The sequence below is a fragment of the Struthio camelus genome, chromosome Z (genome assembly GCF_040807025.1).
Source record: "Struthio camelus isolate bStrCam1 chromosome Z, bStrCam1.hap1, whole genome shotgun sequence".
Taxonomy (NCBI): Eukaryota; Metazoa; Chordata; class Aves; order Struthioniformes; family Struthionidae; genus Struthio; species Struthio camelus.
Genome location: NC_090982.1, coordinates 40,312,523 through 40,330,132, shown reverse-complemented (window position 1 = coordinate 40,330,132; position 17,610 = coordinate 40,312,523). Strand labels below are relative to the sequence as shown.

At 40.4% G+C, this 17,610-nt stretch overlaps 1 protein-coding gene across 1 annotated transcript in view; it reads left to right on the top strand.

The window, feature by feature from the left end:
- LOC104150296 (putative histone-lysine N-methyltransferase PRDM6) overlaps window positions 1–17,610 on the top strand; it is a 79,792-nt gene that overhangs the window by 51,102 nt on the left and 11,080 nt on the right. The window contains exons 4-6 of the mRNA XM_068928565.1: window positions 1,192–1,319; window positions 5,040–5,164; window positions 8,248–8,590. Coding sequence (XP_068784666.1) covers window positions 1,192–1,319; window positions 5,040–5,164; window positions 8,248–8,590 — 596 coding nt within the window. The remainder of the gene's footprint in view (window positions 1–1,191; window positions 1,320–5,039; window positions 5,165–8,247; window positions 8,591–17,610) is intronic.

Genomic DNA, 17,610 nt, shown 5'->3' with positions numbered 1-17,610 from the left:
ATGATTCTCTTGATACTGAAAGAGAATCGCAGAATTGTTAATACGCTTGTTTTGCATCTGCTCGGTTCAATGTGATAAATGTGTTTCCTCTTCAATTAGCAGAAGTAGTACTTTTAAGAGGGCAGATCAAGTTAGGCTCATACAGTTTCAAAAGGAAAAACCTTTGTGGGCAGGATTATTAAAGCAGAAGGGATCTGGGGAGGAGCAAAAGATTTGAAGGTCGGGTTTGCTTTAGATAAGCACCTAATTGTTCAAATACAACTCTGAAGTTTAACAAAGAAATTGCGTAACTGGTAAGAAGCCTGTGAGGCCATGCTTTTACTAGCAGACTACTGCTTTTGCTAGCAGTAGTACTTCCTAGATACCATTTTTAATGCAGTCAGACCTGAGAAGGGCAGGTGTGTAGGAAACATGTAACTTAACATTTCAGAGCCTCCAGAGCAACTTTATTCTTTGGCCTCGGAGAGGGAGGGCCCAGTGCAGAGCAGAGACATGATACTGCTTTTTGCTTTTTTTTTTTTTTAAATTACCCTAGCTGTCTCTCATGTCTTTAGCAGGGATGTCATATTTAAGAAAACTATGATTCTCTCAGGACTGATTTCTCATTCACTGAATCAGAAAATTATACTTCTCAAGGGAGCTTGTAAAGGAGTCTTGAACTGCTCTTTTTCCTTCCAGTCCCATTTGTTTTGGTACTAAGAGTCCTACGGCTATGAATCTCTACTGCTTAGTATGTGCCGTATGAGATTGCAGAAGTACATGCTCTTGCTGCGGCTGAGATGTGAAAGAAGGGATACTCATTTAGGGACTATTCCTACCCCTTGCTCAGATGTTCAGGCCATTTCAATGCAGGCTTTACATCCAGATTTTCTTGTTTATCTGGCAGTTCATTATTTAAGGCCAGCCTGTCAAAATAGGTTAAATATTCTTTGGGAAACATGGTCACATCTTTGAGACGCCACAAATATGTTTAATATAAAAAAGATTGGCTTGATAAGAGAAACACGATAAACTTGCATCCCCCAAAATACTTCTCTGTTGTTCCATTTAGATTTGTAAGAGCATCAGTACGCAATGACAAATCTCATGGCAATAAATTCCTGGAAAAGGCACAGAGAGACACCAGCAAAGCGGCGAAAATGATTGCTGATGATTTGTTCTAACTACTTGACCTTGTGCCCTCTTCCCCAGATATATGACCAAGATGGGACACTGCAGCACTTTATTGATGGTGGAGAACCCAGCAAGTCAAGCTGGATGAGGTATATCCGATGTGCAAGGCACTGTGGGGAGCAGAACTTAACAGTAGTTCAGTACAGGTAAAGTATATTTCAATTTACTCAGTGCAAGGAGAAGAAAAAGCTTTCAGTGAAAAGTCAGCCTGTGACCGTCACCAGTACTATTGCCTTTGAATGCAAAGACAATAGTAGGGCTTGAGTGAACACGTCCATTCAGGTAGTACAAGTACTGGAGCGTGTAGTTAAGATGGGTTTAGCTTTGGTTACCCCGGAGCTGAGGCCGTCGTAGCAAGCGCGTTTGACCTGATGCTCGTGGGAGCGAGTACAGCTCTGTGTCCCGCGCGTGCAGGTCACGCTGCACAAAACACCGTGCACATTTTTAAACAGTCTGATCCGAAGGAAGCCAGAGGAAAGGGGAAAGGAAAGAGCCTCGCTTGAAACGAAAGAAGCGGCGTTTTGAATCCAAAGGCTGTTTGAGAGAGCCTTGGGACAAACGTGCACCTAGATGTTATACGCCGAGCGCACCTGCCAGCCAGAATTGTCTTAGCGCTTATGCCTGTGACGTCACTAGCTAGAGAAGATCAAAATGTGAAAAAAGTGTAAAGAAATTACACTACATTTGACTTTATACCCGCGAACAGATCCAGAAAAGCTAGACAACGCATTGTATAAATACATGATCTCAGCTCTAAACAAACCTTTTGCCTCAGAATCAGAAGCAACTGCTTGGCCTTATTAAACATGATAGGAAGTACATCAAAGACTGCCCTGTGTTTGGCGATCACAGTGAGCAGCCCTGATTTTTGGCTGGTTGTTTTGGAGAGGGGAATTTCTTTTCTTTAGGAAGAATCTTAAACTTATTTAAAGGATCTTTAAAATTAAAAATAAAACATGCAAAAGCAAGCTAAAATGAAATATATATATAAAGTTTGATTCTCCCATAGGGTTCCAATTTACCAACGGTAAAATTGTTTGATTGGATTTTTAACTTTTTTTATTCTATGGCCAGTTGACTAAATAATGCCACAATTAAAAAAATAACAATGCTGCCTATGCACTGCACATCTTTTATTATACCCTAAAATGCTGGATATTTATAGCTAAAATCCTGTCGGATTATAAATAAACACAGTGGATAAATGAATAAAGTTGCTGGGATGAAAGAGTATTTTTGTAGGTATCTTGTGAACAATTTCTCAGTGTCGTTGTGTGTGTGTGCACGCATATATATAGATATATACGTGTGTGTGTGTACGTATATGTGGATGACAAGCCCAAATGAAACGTGAGCATGAGAAAGTCGTTACACATCTGTCAATATGAAGTGGATTTTACAACTCTCCTTTCATGATGGAGTTTTTACTTAGAGTTCCCTCTGTTGATCTGTTTTCGATTACTTCAGATCTTTATAAAATGAACTGTAAAAACACAATTTAAAAAACTGGCATCCATCACCAGTGACTGCATCCAAGTGCAGGAAAATAGAAAAGTTTGGACACCGAAAAACCGGCCTAATTTTTATTGTACGTGGACGTCCTCCTCACAGAAAGTCAGCTGGTTTAAATTCGCTCTGTTATGATTTGTAATATCTAAATGGAATTTTCTTCAAAGCGCTCGTGATTGATTGACCCTTAGCTGAACGTTTTGTTTTTATTTTGAGGCTGACAATAATGTTTGTTGGCATGTGTTCTGCTTCAACTGCGTTGGGACGCCGTGCAGCTATCTTTATGAGTCATCCAACCGCAATACTAAATACATGTCAGCAAAGGAAATATTATCCGAAAAGGGAAAAATCCCTTTGATGTACTTCAGCATGCAGAGATTTCTGCGAGTTTTGGAAGCTCTGTACGCTTGTAAGGAGCGGTGTACGCTTACACATTTTTTTTCCGGCCTACTCCGAGCCTCACAGACCACCCATTGCTCCAAAACAGTTCTGCTCTTTCAGCGGCAAAGTGTGTCATTCGGTTTTAGCACGTTCATTTGCTGGGCTGCTGTGTTTATGCTAGGGGAAGCCAAACTGAGAGATGAAATGTTACAAGGGTGAAGTACAAAGTAGACTCAATTTTTCTCAAGTTAGGAGATGCCGGTGATTTATAGCACGGCTCCGATTTTGATTTTTTGTGTAGCGGTGCAGAGAACTAACGACATGCGCCGCTCGGGTAAGGAAGGGAGGGAGAAGAAGAGAGGAGGAGGAGGAGGAAGGACAGGGAGAAGACACAAAGGGGAGAGTTTTTGTCAGATGATATTCATAGAGCGGTCGGAAAACCGTTCTGCTTAGCTAGCAGTGCCCTCCTGAGACAGGGTGGCAGCAAGCGAGGAAAATAACAAGATAAATGAAATTTTTGCAGCTGCTAGTAAAATATTGAGAATCTGCACTTTTTTATTGATCTTTATGATCCTGTTGCCAAGAGCCACTTTGCGGTGACAAAATATGTTGACAAGTGCATATCTCACCGCCGTGAAAAATGTGGTAAAGGATTCTCCTTATGTCTGCAGTGTTATACAAGGAACAAATTGCATTGCTACAGCCAATTCTTTACAGAAAGTCTAAATTTAAGGCCTACCAACCCTAAACACTTTTATCTTGAACTTCAGGCTAACGTTTGTAGCAATTCTTCACTGAGAAAACCGGTTGAGGCCTAACATTTTTTTTTGGTCTATAGATATTTTTCTGCCTTACACAAGCTGTTATAAAAAATGGTCATTTCTTGGTCCTTTGACTGTATCATTTTGGTACGTAATCCTTCAGCCAGAGTGGAGTGCTCTTCTTGTATATATTGAATTTCTATCCATCTCACATAAGGGTGTTTTACTGTTCCGTACACAGCGTAAAGCGAAAAGCCACTGCAGACTGATAACATTTTTATTTCACCTCCTAGGCGCCTGATTCTGATCTTTCGCAATGGTTGTCCTTAGGTAAATCCGCTGACTGTAGACGTATCGCTCTGACACTATTTACTTCAATGCGTGATCAGGAGAAGCCTCTAGTTTTCACCCTACAAAACTCTAGGCTTTTTCTTTTTCCCCCTCGACTCCCAGTTCCACGGTTTTGGAATATCCAGAGTCGTTTCCTACAGAGCAAGGCAGAGAGAAGACATCACGTTTATGGTCATGGTAATTTATACTTACTGAAGGGTCATCAGTCTTATTCTCATGTTTCATACAGGGGAAGATTTTTGTGAGTGTGTGTTCAGATTAACCCCTTTTTTTGATTTTTACTAAGCCAAAGTCTATCTTACTCGATAAGCCAAGGTCCCTCTTTTTGGTGATAGAGCACCGTAGTGAAAGGACACGTGTACTGAAGAACTTCTCAACCTCTGTCATTAAAAGCAGTTATTCAAATGAAAAGAATCGTTGCCTATTTACCCCTGTGTGGTAACGTCAGCCTAGATAATAAATGCACAGCTATTTCAATGGCTTAACTTCCTGAATTGTATGCAGCAGCACAACGCTCTTATGCCTGTACAAAATGAGCAAAACGTATCATTTCTAAAATCCCTTTAGAAGGTACATTGCAAGAAAATATCAGTCTTTTTATAAAATCTTGATGTTTGTAAAATCTTTGTGTTTAAAATATTTTAGTTGTAGAGTACCTGTAAGCTCCTTGTTACCTTATGCTACAGGTCGTAACTAGAGTCCTTCACAGGTTATGGATTCAGTTTCAAAATAATCGGTAGGACATTGTTTTTGTTATCTGCAGAAATGCTTCGAAACCAGTGGATTTTTACTCTAATACTGTGTATGCTAAGAGGAGTATGTTCTATTCCTAAACTAGGCTTTCTTTCTTCTTCTTTTGATTAGGTCAAACATATTCTACCGGGCTTGTATAGATATTCCCAGGGGCACCGAGCTGTTGGTGTGGTACAATGACAGCTACACATCTTTCTTTGGAATCCCTCTGCAGTGCATTGCACAGGATGAAAATTGTAAGTTTTTCATTGTATTTCTACCTGTGTAGCCAGAGTTCCAGTTTTACAGCAAATTAGTTGTATTCCTCGATTTCTTTAAGACATGCTAAGTGAACGTGGATATATATTTAAGGTAAGCTTGACGTATCCAAAATAAAACCCTGAAGCTGATATACTTAAGCTATGTAACACCATGGTATGATTACCTAAACAAACTCAGGTGTCTGAGAATGTGTAGCGCACTGCAACCACACAGCAGATCTCCCGCCATAGCAGCCCCACATAGCTTGGTAGCATGTGCAGTCATTCTTCCTTATAAGTGATTAGTTATTATTTTATTCTTAATTAATTTGCTTAGCCCTTTCCATTGTTATCAGACCTATCACAGGAGACCACCTAGCCAAAACAGTAATGCGTTGCAGATCCATCAGGCCTTTGTTAACGATTCTTCATTCTGTTACCACTGGGTATGTAGAGAAAAGCTTTGACTGGTTGTAGAGATGAGGTCCTTGTGGTTAAAAGGCAAGAGCTAGCTCCTCTAAATAAAGGCTAAGTATAAGTAGCCTGAAATAACAATAAGCCTCAATTCCATCATGGCCATCCCCATTTCCATTTATTTTTCTGCCCCGCTCAATATTTCATTTTTATTTTACTAGAAGTAAGTACCAAATTAAACATATAACAGAGACCTGGTGCAACCAAGCACTGGATACTGCTGTCTGTAGTGGGAGTAGGAGAGCCAAGCACACTCTTTGGTTTCACTATTTGTGTGTGGAGCTCGATTAGAGCTTGCATCAAAGACCTCTTCTCCATTTTGACAGCTATGTGTGCCTATGTGGTGGAAGAAACCAACAATAGATGCTTGATTGACTTTGGTCTAAAGTCACCCTGTGGCTGCCCACGCATAATCAATTATATATGAGATATGTTTTTTCAGTCAAGTACTTGGATATTTAAACAGCTATACTGAGATGAACTTGTGTCTCGTAGCAACTTAAATGCTGAACCGTGCAGCAATAAAACAGTAAGGTCCTGGGGATTAAACTGTCAAAAATAAACACCCTTTTTCATCTTGAGTTTTCAAATCCTTTGGACTTGAGAAGAGTTGAAAAGAAATTAAGTTACTGGCAGTAATGTTTGGTGATAAAACTCATGCTCTGCAGTGTACAATAGAGAAATATTATTTTTACTTTCATGAGCTGTAGCTTACCAAATCTTTACTTAAAAAGCAGTGCATCGTAGTTAAAATCTCTAAATAATGTCACCTGCTATTTTGCTGTGACAGAAACCAGAGTTTCGTCCACAGAGGGACTAACGGAGCAGATGAAATTCATCTCTGAGCGTGGAGCCGGCCCCAAGCTGATACATGACTTAAGTGCCGCTTAAACCCTCAGAGTAGCCCTTCAGCTCATCTTCTGCAGAGGGGTATTTTCTACCTGTATTCTTTAGGTCTTCAGCATCCTGATTGCATTGCTTGAGTGGATTCTATGAATACAAAAAAAAAAAAAAAAGTGATCTGCTTCCTGTGTCAGGGCGTTGGGGGAAAAATGAAAGTGCAGAAATTACCCCTCATGCTGAACGTTTGTAGAGAATTGAAAGATGTATTATACGTCTGGAAACCTGTGATAGACAGCCTCATGGATGTAATTGTACTAAGAAGGAAGGTTCTCAGATACTCCGGAGAAGAACACCTCAGGAAAAACCTAAAAAAATGAGATGGCGTACAATATTATAATATTAGGGTTGTTCTGATTGAGGAAACATATTTAAACATAAATCTGTGAAGTGAAAATTCATATTATTCAAGGTATTACTAGAACATGAGTTTATATTACATGTTTTATTTTATATTAAACCATGTCGGATCATTTATTCCCCTATTCAGTCTTAGAAATCTGTCATAATCACTTACCTGGAGACAATGGCAGTTTCAAATCACCTGTTTAAGTAGGTTATTTCTACCTGTGTATCAATATATACATATACACACACACTCTATGAATGTAGCTAAATGTGTGTGAACATATGCAGACTTAGACATGTACACATGTACATATTCAGTTTAAAAATCTACATTAAAATATTATGTCATGAAGCTGAACATGCCAAAATTAGAAAGCATGAGACTGTAGTCGGTGCAGGTAGCCTAAATTCTGTTTCTTTTGCATTGTGATACAGTCTTTCAGTACCTAATTCCATGCCTTTTGTTCCATAGGACCCTTGCTTTATTCACTGCATGGTCTAGATGGTACTCAAGGAATGAGGCAGCTGTTCAGCTTCCTTCTATATGTTTGACCGCCTGCCTTTCCTTATCACGCAACATCCAAGTGCAGCACTGAGTCATGTCTTTCTGAGAACAGTATATTGCGTTTGTTGCTGAAATATCTAAGTGCCTCATAAGCTGTAGTTAACGGATGATCACAAGACCTTCATGCAACTAGAAACTATTTTCAGTCCTGTTTTGTGGGTGGGAAATTGAGGCACAAAGATATCTCTGCCTATATTTTGCACTGTCTCGTGGTGATCTAACTGCCACTAGCCTTAATCATACAAGTCACAGTGAAATCCCTGGCTTTGCATTGTGTTGGCTGGGTGACTGTGTGAGATGTAATAATAATACCCTTAGTGGCTGCCTTTTGATAGGATGAGGGAACTCCTGCTGCAGCAGATAATCAAGCTCAAGGAGTGTCTGAGCACAGGATTTTTTTCCCCCTGTGCTCTCAAAATTCATGCTTGTCTGTGATACAGCAATTACACATGCTGAGTGCAACATGTAGAGCCAGTATATCGTAAGTGCCGCAGCATTTTCTTTCAGATGACAATCCTGTTGTGTAATAAAGGTATGTCACAGTCAGGCTTCTCTGAGTCCTTCCAAACTCTCACATGAGTGATGAGTGTTCGTTTCAGGGTCACTGAATCACCATCATCCATTCAGATCACTGTCTCATCCAAGCCCTTTTTCTGTGCATTGTTAAAATGAAAGTGTTTAATTTTAGTGACAAGAAAATGGATATTTATATTTTTTTTAGTGTCTCCCAAGACTGTATGAGTTTTAAGAAGGCATAAAAAGGATCTTATTTACTTTTTTTGTTTTCTCCCAGTGAATGTCCCTTCGACTGTAATGGAGGCCATGTCCAGACAAGACACCCTACAACCATTTAATAAAAGTAGCAAACTGTCCCCTGCCACTCCACAACGATCCATAGTATTTCCACAGACTCCGTGTAGCAGAAATTTTTCTCTCCTGGATAAGTCTGGGTCCATCGAGTCAGGATTTAACCAGATCAGTGTCAAAAACCAACGAGTTCTTGCAAGCCCAACTTCAACGAGCCAACTAAATTCTGAGTTCAGTGACTGGCATCTTTGGAAATGTGGGCAATGCTTTAAGACTTTCACCCAGCGGATCCTCTTACAGATGCATGTGTGTACGCAGAACCCTGACAGGTAAAACCCAGGCTCTCTTTATTTCTGTATCTACTGATAGCCAGATCCACTGCTTTCTCCTTTTATCAGGCTGTTATCATTTCCAAAACCAGACCATTATTAGGAGGAGTTTGTACGACATAATTCATCTGCAGCTGTGCGAAGTAAGCCGATAAAAGCCATTGCTTGACTTCCCTATTTGTAAAAACATTTGGTGCCTAAATGTACAGATAAAAGGAAATAGCTAAGGATATAATCTTGTTTTCAGAATGGTTTGGTACATCTGTTGGAGGGAACAAAACAGAAGGAAAATTTATGAATAACATAGATGGAAAAATGAGGTCAAGATAATTAAAAGTCTCTCTGTCTTCCAAAGATAATCTGAGTTGCTGCTCAGTGGCTGCCATAGTCATTTCAGGGTTCACCTATAGTGTGCAATGTGTATGAACTTAATTAAGTACTAAGAGGTAATGAATTGGAATTTTTTGCTTAGTACTATTTTTCTTCAGAGCATGCAAACCCATAAATCGTGCAGAGCTGTCAAAAGGAAATACCTACTCCACTAGTGATGTGGAGGAAAACAGATGCCACTTATTCAATAAACTAATATCCACACAGAAGAAAAATGTTGACTAGATACCTCAGAGTCAAAGTTGGTTTGAAAGTTTGTCAATAAAGAATTTTATGGCCATGAACTGAGGATGAAATTTAGCTGAACAAGTGAATTAAAATTACAGGTACTCTGACCGGTGGCACAGTATATATAATGGAACCATTATTTATGAATCAAAGCTGGTTTCTTTGACAATTTTGATAGCTGGCAGGACAAAAGACAAAAATCAAATTAATTCAATAAAAAAGGCTGCCCGTGTTTTGTCTCTTCTTCAGCTATGAAGAAGGTTTCAGCAGAACAGCTGAATCCCTGGAAAGTCATTCTAGCAGCAGCATATGAATGTGAATTACATGTAACCAATATGCTATAAAAAATAGTCAACAGTGACCCTGGGTATGCACGAGTATCCATGTCTCTGTGTGTATGTTACTGTCTGCGTGTACATATATGCCTGTGTGATTCTGTGGGTGTGGAAATACTGGAGCAGAAATCGTGTTTTCCAGCATGAAATTTCAAGGATGCTTGGGGCAAGCTGAATTCCATGCAAATCTACATGGCATCTAAAGAGTTGATAATATTTTGAATGCAACAAAAGCCTTTCACGTTCTTTCAGCATTTTCTGGTTTTTGTGCTGGCCTTAGCAGAGTAAGGCCACGCTAGGGAAACCTATAAGATACAATTGCAAGTTTAAGTGTAGAACATAGGTCCAAAAAGGCTCACTCTCCCAAGTTGCTTGGGCTCTTCTGTTTCTGATATAAAAGCATCCTGAACACTTAGAGCATGATCTTCTGCACTGGAAGATAAAGAAGAGGTATATGAAGATGCTCCACCGCATATTTTTTCACTGATTCACCTGATCAGGTGTGTGGCCTAGATTTCATCCTTTCCTTTGCTTGAACCTGTGTCTCCCTTTTAATAGAACCAAGCTGCAGCTGGCTGTTATTGCAAGAGAAGTTTCTCCTTAATGGGGCTGTTCCACACTCTTAAGGGGTAGTTAAATATTCATTTTGCCAGAGAGAGGAAATGAGGCTGTCTATCCTACAACTGAGGCTGTCATCCTAGAGGTGAGAGCTTTGCTTTTCTATTTTATTGTCTTCTAAGTATTTTGTATTAAATATTCCCTGAAGCGCAAGCTGGAATTTAGGTCTTTCCCCTCAGAGGTCAATGCCCTCGTTGGTAGGTTACTGATTTGTGATGTCTTATGTTTTTCTCTCTCTCTTCAATGAATATTTAATTTGTCCATGCAGTGCAGAACAGCTTCACCTAGAGAGTTTAGAGCAGCTTTACCTCAGAATAATCTATAGTATAGTAGGTTCAAATTACCTGTGTCAGAGAAGAGAGTTGGTTATTTCCCTCTGGTGAAGAGAGGAAAGGATGGTTAGAGAAAGGACTCAGCAGATTTGGGGAGGCTTGAGTGCAGGGGTGGTTAACTAGTAAGTAAAGACTGAGTTGTGGCTGCTGAATCTCAGAATAGCATTCAGGAAAACTTGAAACGTAATAGTTGACACCTCTATGTCAGTATTTGTACTGGCTAATTTAGCTGATTTCCTCTTTGGCCGGAAGGGTTTTGTGAATCCCATTCTCAAGCACCTTTTTCTCTTGTGTGACACAGAGTGCCTAAAACCTAACTGAGCTGACGCAAGATACGTTTAGGATCAAGCTTGCATAAGTACTGGATGCTGGTGTGCTCTGTTTTGTGATACCTGCGCTCCCTCTGTACTGAAAAATGGTTTACATCTCTATTTATGATATCATTAAATAAAACTGTGTAGACACCACGTGGAGGCCAGTTTTATAATGGCTCCTTTGTTCCTGTGAGATGTGCTGTGAACAAAACTGTCATAAAAAAACACTTCCCAGTAGCTCTTCTTCAGAGCGCCGTGTGGGGCTTCAGTCACACGACTCCTGTTAAGCTCCATGCAAATCACTCAATGCTTGAAACTATGAGAGTAATGGTTACTGTAGATCGTAACTGTCCTAGGCTCTGGGTTCTCGTATACCCAGTTAGAAGTCGTCGTAGGTTGAACTTACGTCACGGTCAGTCTTTTGTCCTCTAGCCAGCACCAGCAGATCCGCTGTTTAGTGATACAGTGGCTGGAAAAGAGTTGTCTTTGATTTCTTGAATATGTCTCACTTCCCTGTATGAAAAATTCTTGGTGTACAAAAACTTCCTGGAGTCAGCTAACAAAGATATAATTTGTGAAAGAATACCCGCCTGCCAGCCTAAAGTACTGGACGCAACTCTGGTTTGGGTCTTCTCACCCGTATCTGCAGCGCTGCTCCAGCTGCTAAGCAGCTCCCTGTTCATTGTGGGCAATTTGTGGGCACGCCGGCTGTTCCATCTTTGCTGTGACTGCAGCAGCAGGAGCTGCCTCCTCTAGGAAATGACTCTTGGCTCTGTCTTCTGGCGCTGCACTTGTTCTTCAACAATGCTGATTGCCTACAGCGTGAGGTACAGGGAAAACATCTTTGAATCTGTTCAGGAGTCCACTTTAAAGCCACTCTGACTCAGAGAACGTCTGCCAGAGCACACAAAGGTGGACAGATATTTAAAAAGCCCAAAATATTTTCTTTCTCACTGCCTATCTGAAAGAAGTATAACTCATTTAAAAGGCAAATGGTTTAAAAAAAAAAAAAAAGAGAGACTTTCCAAGATCATCTACTGCATTTATTGTTTTATACTGAGAGGAAAATTTTAATTTCAGTTAAAATTATCTTTAATTTACTAGTTTAGCTGCAATTTACTTCTCCCTATACACTGAGGGGGTGTGTTTTTTTTCTTTTTTCTTCTTCTTTTTTTTTTTTTTTGCCTCTTAAATTTTGTACTCCTTCTCTTGGAAGCTAATGGTAGATGGGGCTGGAGTAGAGTGAAGATTCAAATCTGCCTAGATTTGAACCCAGAGACTTTCTGAGTCTTTGGGAGATTTTTTGAAGCCTTGCCCAGGTAGAGGCACTTTGAGTAAGTATTCCTTGAAGCAGGAGTCAGAAATTCATTTTCTAGTTTTTGTTTGTTTGTTTTTCCTGCTGCAGAAATTCCCAACAGTCCTATTTGGGGGGGTTCCAGAAAGGGGTAAGCAAAAGTCTTTGATCACAATGAATCATTTTTAGAACAATATATTTTTTTAATTATTTTCGGTGTTATGTTTTGGTGTAATCATTTTTTCAACAGCAACTGTTTTCCTAATAACAACTCTTTTTTTAATGACGTCTTTCTTCTTTCTCGCTTTGATCGTCCTATTCTGTATGTATTGGTGTTAAGGGAAGGCAGATGCTTGCAATTTCCAGGGGCTGTCTGTGGCATATTTTCATATATAATGTGTACATCTGTGTGATTTTTATTCTCATTGATTGTCATGTATTTAAGCAGATAATTTGAGAGAAGATCCTCATGTATGTGTGTCCATGGCTGGCGGATTGTGGATGTTATCTGGCCTGCGTGCTCCTTGTGTTTTGCTATTACACTTCAACCTTAAATGTGTAGGCTTTTTTAAGAGTAAGAGCTTTAAGGTTGAAGCTGTCAATTTAATAGATCCTTTTCTCTAAGATCGTGGCTTAGCCCATTTTGCGTTTTCCTTTTCTTTATAGGTTCTGTGTCTTTGACCTTGATGCTGTCCCCAAGTCCGTTAATTAATTTAAACATCTCCCATTACAGACAAACAAAAAATAAATGTTGTGAACAAGAGTTGTCTCCTTCTGTTTAAAGAGTGGCTGTGGAATACTGCTCAATTACAGTAAACCTCCTGCTGAATTTCCTGGTTGTTCTTGCATAATCTCTTCACAAAAGTTTGCAAACTACCGACACCTGTAGTGATTAACACTGAAGGGCGCATAGGCTAGCGCGCCTGCCCTACGGCTTCGAAAGCTCCACAACGCTTACGTGAGCTAACTTTCTGGCTTATTAGTTCCTCTACAAGCATTTGGAAGAAAGCCCCCAAATCGCCAGTGGGCTCTGCTCTCCCGTCGGCGCCGAGGCTTGGTGCGTGCTGTGCCCAGGCTTGCTCTTGCTGGCGAGTTGCATTGGTGGAAGTCCACGGCAGGAGGGCCGCAGGGCTGGCTCTGGAGTCGGTGCGTGCATGCAGCCCACTCGTCGTCACACTGATGCTAGGGAGGCTTCGGTGCCCGAGCTAGCAACGTCCTTGAATGTCATCTTGCTCTTGGGCCTCCTAGCTCAGCTTGCTAGAAGAAGACCAAAGCACATGCAGAAATCCCTTGGTACATGCTTGTGATCAGTAGGTTCAGGCTCTTAATTTGGTAGAGTGTCTTATTGGTCCTTTTCCTTGGCTAAGGCATCTGCGGAGACTTCCTCACCCATGTGCTTCCTGAACGGGGCCTAGGCCAGCAAGAGTGCCTTTCTGAGGCAGTTGCTGTGGGCTACTACATTGCTACTGGCATGTTTGACAGATGCTTTCCCTGCAGGTTGTATCACTGCCTCTCTTCTTCACCCTATAAAGATGATTTGTGCACAGGACCCTGTTCCATCCTGCAAAATGTTGTATCCTTTTTGTTAGGAAAACTACGACCTAGCACCTGTTGACTTCAGCTGTCTCCTAAACCGCCGATTAGCATGTTGTACGCAGATTCACAAAGGCCTGGTCCTGGAAGCTGATGATGGCAGCTTTTCAACATGCCCCACTTTCATCTCTTCTAGCGGCTGTGGTATGGCAGCTGCCCCCCATAACGCTGTGAAACGCTGCCCGAGGTGCAGTGGTCTGCTCTGTTCTCGGCTGTGTCCCACCCTGATGCTTTGACATCAACCAGATTGTTTGGCTTGCTCTCCTTAGCCCTCAACAGTGGGAAAAGTGCTTTCAGCTGTGTGTCAGTCTCTTCTTTCAGCTGGTGCTTTTCTAGCTTTTTCTAAGCGGGGGGGGAAAGAAAAAGAGAACAACGTGCCATTTTGTCTCCCTGATTTGACGGTGTTTCAGTGATAGTGTTACAGGTACGAGCAACTCATCTCCTAAAGTTTGCGCTGGGATGCCACCTGACCCCTGAAGATAGCGAATGCGTTTCTGAAGAGGCCTCACTACAAAACCAGCTCACTGTAAAACAAAGAATTTGAAAATTCAGTGGAATATAATTCCCAGATTTTTCAGGACTGTCATGATTCAGCCCCCTTCAAGCATTCTTCTCCACTTTATGATGTAGGCAATAGTTTATAGTGGCTGGATTTACGTAGGACTTTGAGGTTGGAAAGTACATTGTACCAGCAGAGGAATAGTAAACGATAAATAGATAAAGGGCTATGGCTATCTTGCTAAATGCAAATCTAAAAAGAATCAATCCAAATGTACAGTTGTCTGTCAGCAGTATTTCCAGCTGCGAAGGAATGGGTTTATCTGTTATCTCCTAATGTGTTACCTACCTGCCGCCACCGAAAGCGTGGGTATCGGTGATACTCAGTTAAGCACCGTAGGGGAACATGGGCTTTTCCCTGGTGACCTACATGATGCAATTTTACCCAGAAGAAATTGGCTACGAACGTGGGGAAATCATATAATCGGGAAAGAAATCACCAAACAGCAAAGTCATTTAAGAGATTATCTAAATTGGGCAGCCAAAAACATTCTTGATCGGTTTCTGAGACTTTGGAAACGCAACTTGAGGAACTTGCAAGATGTAAAACTCCCAAGTAATCACAAAACCTGAAAACTACTGTGTTACATGTACTTCTTTCTGAGGTTTCCCTTGAAATAGCCTATGTGCCTATAGCAGTGCTCATATAGCCAGGAACCGTGAGACTAGGATCTCTGGAAGAAGCTGGTGGACGCCACACGTTGACAAGCTAATGCTGTAAGTCTGTCTGCAGAAGTTAGTAAAGCTGCGTAATTGATTGATGCTGCATGGGGCCAATGACAACATGGTCATTTTTCTGACGTTAGAATTTGCTTCTGGGTAAGTAGCTGTCCTTCCTTTAAGCCCCATCAGGAAGACAGAGAACCAGGAAAATATGTAGCTAGGTGTTAAAAGCATTAGAACTGCTTTTAATGACTGTCAGCACATCCCTGTATGAACATCACTTTAGCTGCTCTTAAATGTAACTTCCTTTGAAGAATAAAATACTGTCTCATAAGAAGTTTGATCCGGCTGAATTAACAACTGGAAGGCACTGCAAGATCCTTCATGGTAAATGCTATGAAGCAGAGATTCAAAGCTCTGCTATTTCAGGTGGATGCAGATAACAGATGTTTATAGAAAGACGTACTTCTCCAGATAGTCGGCACGTGCTTTCAAGCCCTGGTGCGCCTGTTTCATTGCATTTATGCTTGCAAATCTGCATGTACTTGTGCAAAGGCGTAATGTAGATATGTAGGCTTTCACAAATGAAGTAGCTGACATTCATTTTGACTGAACACTTATTTTCTGGAGCACCAACCTGCATCTGGGCTTATATTCATGTCGATACCACGGAGCGCAAGGTGTGAAAATACGTTCTCAGCTGTTCCAGCAGCAATGCGCTTTTTAGGGGGCTGGGGCCACATTCAGCCTAGCTGCAGCTCTTTGCAAATACAGTCTGTGAAGAGCACTGGTTTTGTTTCTCTTTTCCTGCACCTTCTGTCTGCACCCCTCAGGACACGGAGGGTGAAGTCATCACCTGAATTTGGTGTCCCCGTGCCAAGCAAAGTAGCACCAGAGAGAAGACTCTTACATCAAAGAGAGCCCTGCTCTGCCGGTGTCGCTGTACTCGCCGAACCGAGCATCGCTCTGCACCGCCTTTTTTTTTTTTTTTTTTCCCCCAGAAGCAGCATATTGATTTTATCTTCTGCCAAGAGAAATTTCTGAGCGCAATAAAATAGTTACCAGAAAACAAAATGATAACTTCTCAACTTATTGAATGCCTTTTTTTTTTTTTTTGCTCTTGGAAAAATATTGTTGTGTCTGAAAGTTCCCGCAGTTCTGAGTATTTGAAGCAGCCCACAGCGCAAATTAGATGCGATGTTTATAAATTGTTAGTGTGCCTGAATGCGTATATTGGTTTTCCCTTTAAAATGAGCTTTGCTTAATTTGTGTCATGTATCTAACTTGGAAAAAATTACTTACTCTGCCCATTTTGGAATTAATCAGATTCACCTACGTGTAAACTGTAGAAATGCATCCCTAAAAAGGGGGTGGAGGCAGCAGTCCTTTAATAGCTCTTCTGCCCAGATTTTTATGAATGGAAAAAATACATTTTAAGCAAGCTAATAATAGGTGGTTTTTTTTCTTTTTTTTAAACAAAGCTGTTTATCTTGTGCATCAGCCAGTGAAATGTATTTTGGGTGCATATATTAATATGCTTTGTAAACAAGTCTGTTCTGAGCCAGTGTAGGAGGTAGAAACATTTTATTTGGCATCTGAAGGCTCAGTTATTACAGATTTGGAATTTTGACTGTTTACGTACAAATAATGGTGTGAATTTTCACAGTAGGAAATTAATCACATTGTTTAAAAAAAAAAAAGATTGATTGGTTTTATTTAGTGTGTATATCGTTTATTGCGGTAGCTGTTAAAAATAGATAACCAGAGGCTAATAGATGTTAATGGTCCCTTTCACCATTAAAAAAATCAATGTTTCTTGGATAGAGAATATCTTAATATGTTCTTTTTGCTTAAAAGTGCTTAATTTGGAAATAACCAAACAATTTTTTTAAGTCTGCATTCACAAATCATCTTTGTTTTACCAGCACTTGAATTTTCATGTCAGGTTTGATAAATGTTTCCCGTGTAAACTAACCATGCGCTTGAAGAAAGGAGAAGGCTGAAAAAAACCATGTTACTACCTGTCTTTCGATAATAGAAGCAGATATTCAGAAGTTGTTGTTGTTGTTGTTCATGTAAAATAGTGTTTTGCGTGCGCTTCCGCAATTTTTAATCCAGGTTAAGTAACGTTTCCACAGCTTTTTGTATGTGTCTTTCAAACTTGTTGGAGAGCAGTTAGATTTCTCAAATGTGAGTAATTAAAACTGCACGCTATTGCGTTATTGACCAATCCTGAGCTATTAATCAAGCTAAAAAATTCTACAATCAGTGTTCAGTGCTCTGAAGCGCTGTAAAATAATAGTGTTTGTGAGCAGTGGTGCAAGTAGCCACAATTAAGCAGCTCGCTTGACAAATGAGATAGTTCGCTTTATTTTGCACTTAATTGAATTGTTGTACGTGCTCGGTCACCATTGTCTCCTTCTCTTAAGTTTTGATTTCTAGCCATTTTAACGTACACGTTTCTTAAAGAGCAATTAAGTTGGTGTTGGCCATTGCTTCTAGAAATGCAGACGTCAAGAGCTGTGCTTTTAAATTAGTGAGCACTGTAATAAAAAAAAAAAAAACAAAATCCTTCCAGAAAAATTCTTATTTTTCCTAACAAAAGGTCTCGTGAACACTTAGGGCTCTGCCACTAACTTAAGTCAGATATGATAAGGCAAAACACTGTTGATATCAAATCTCTTTTACAACCAGA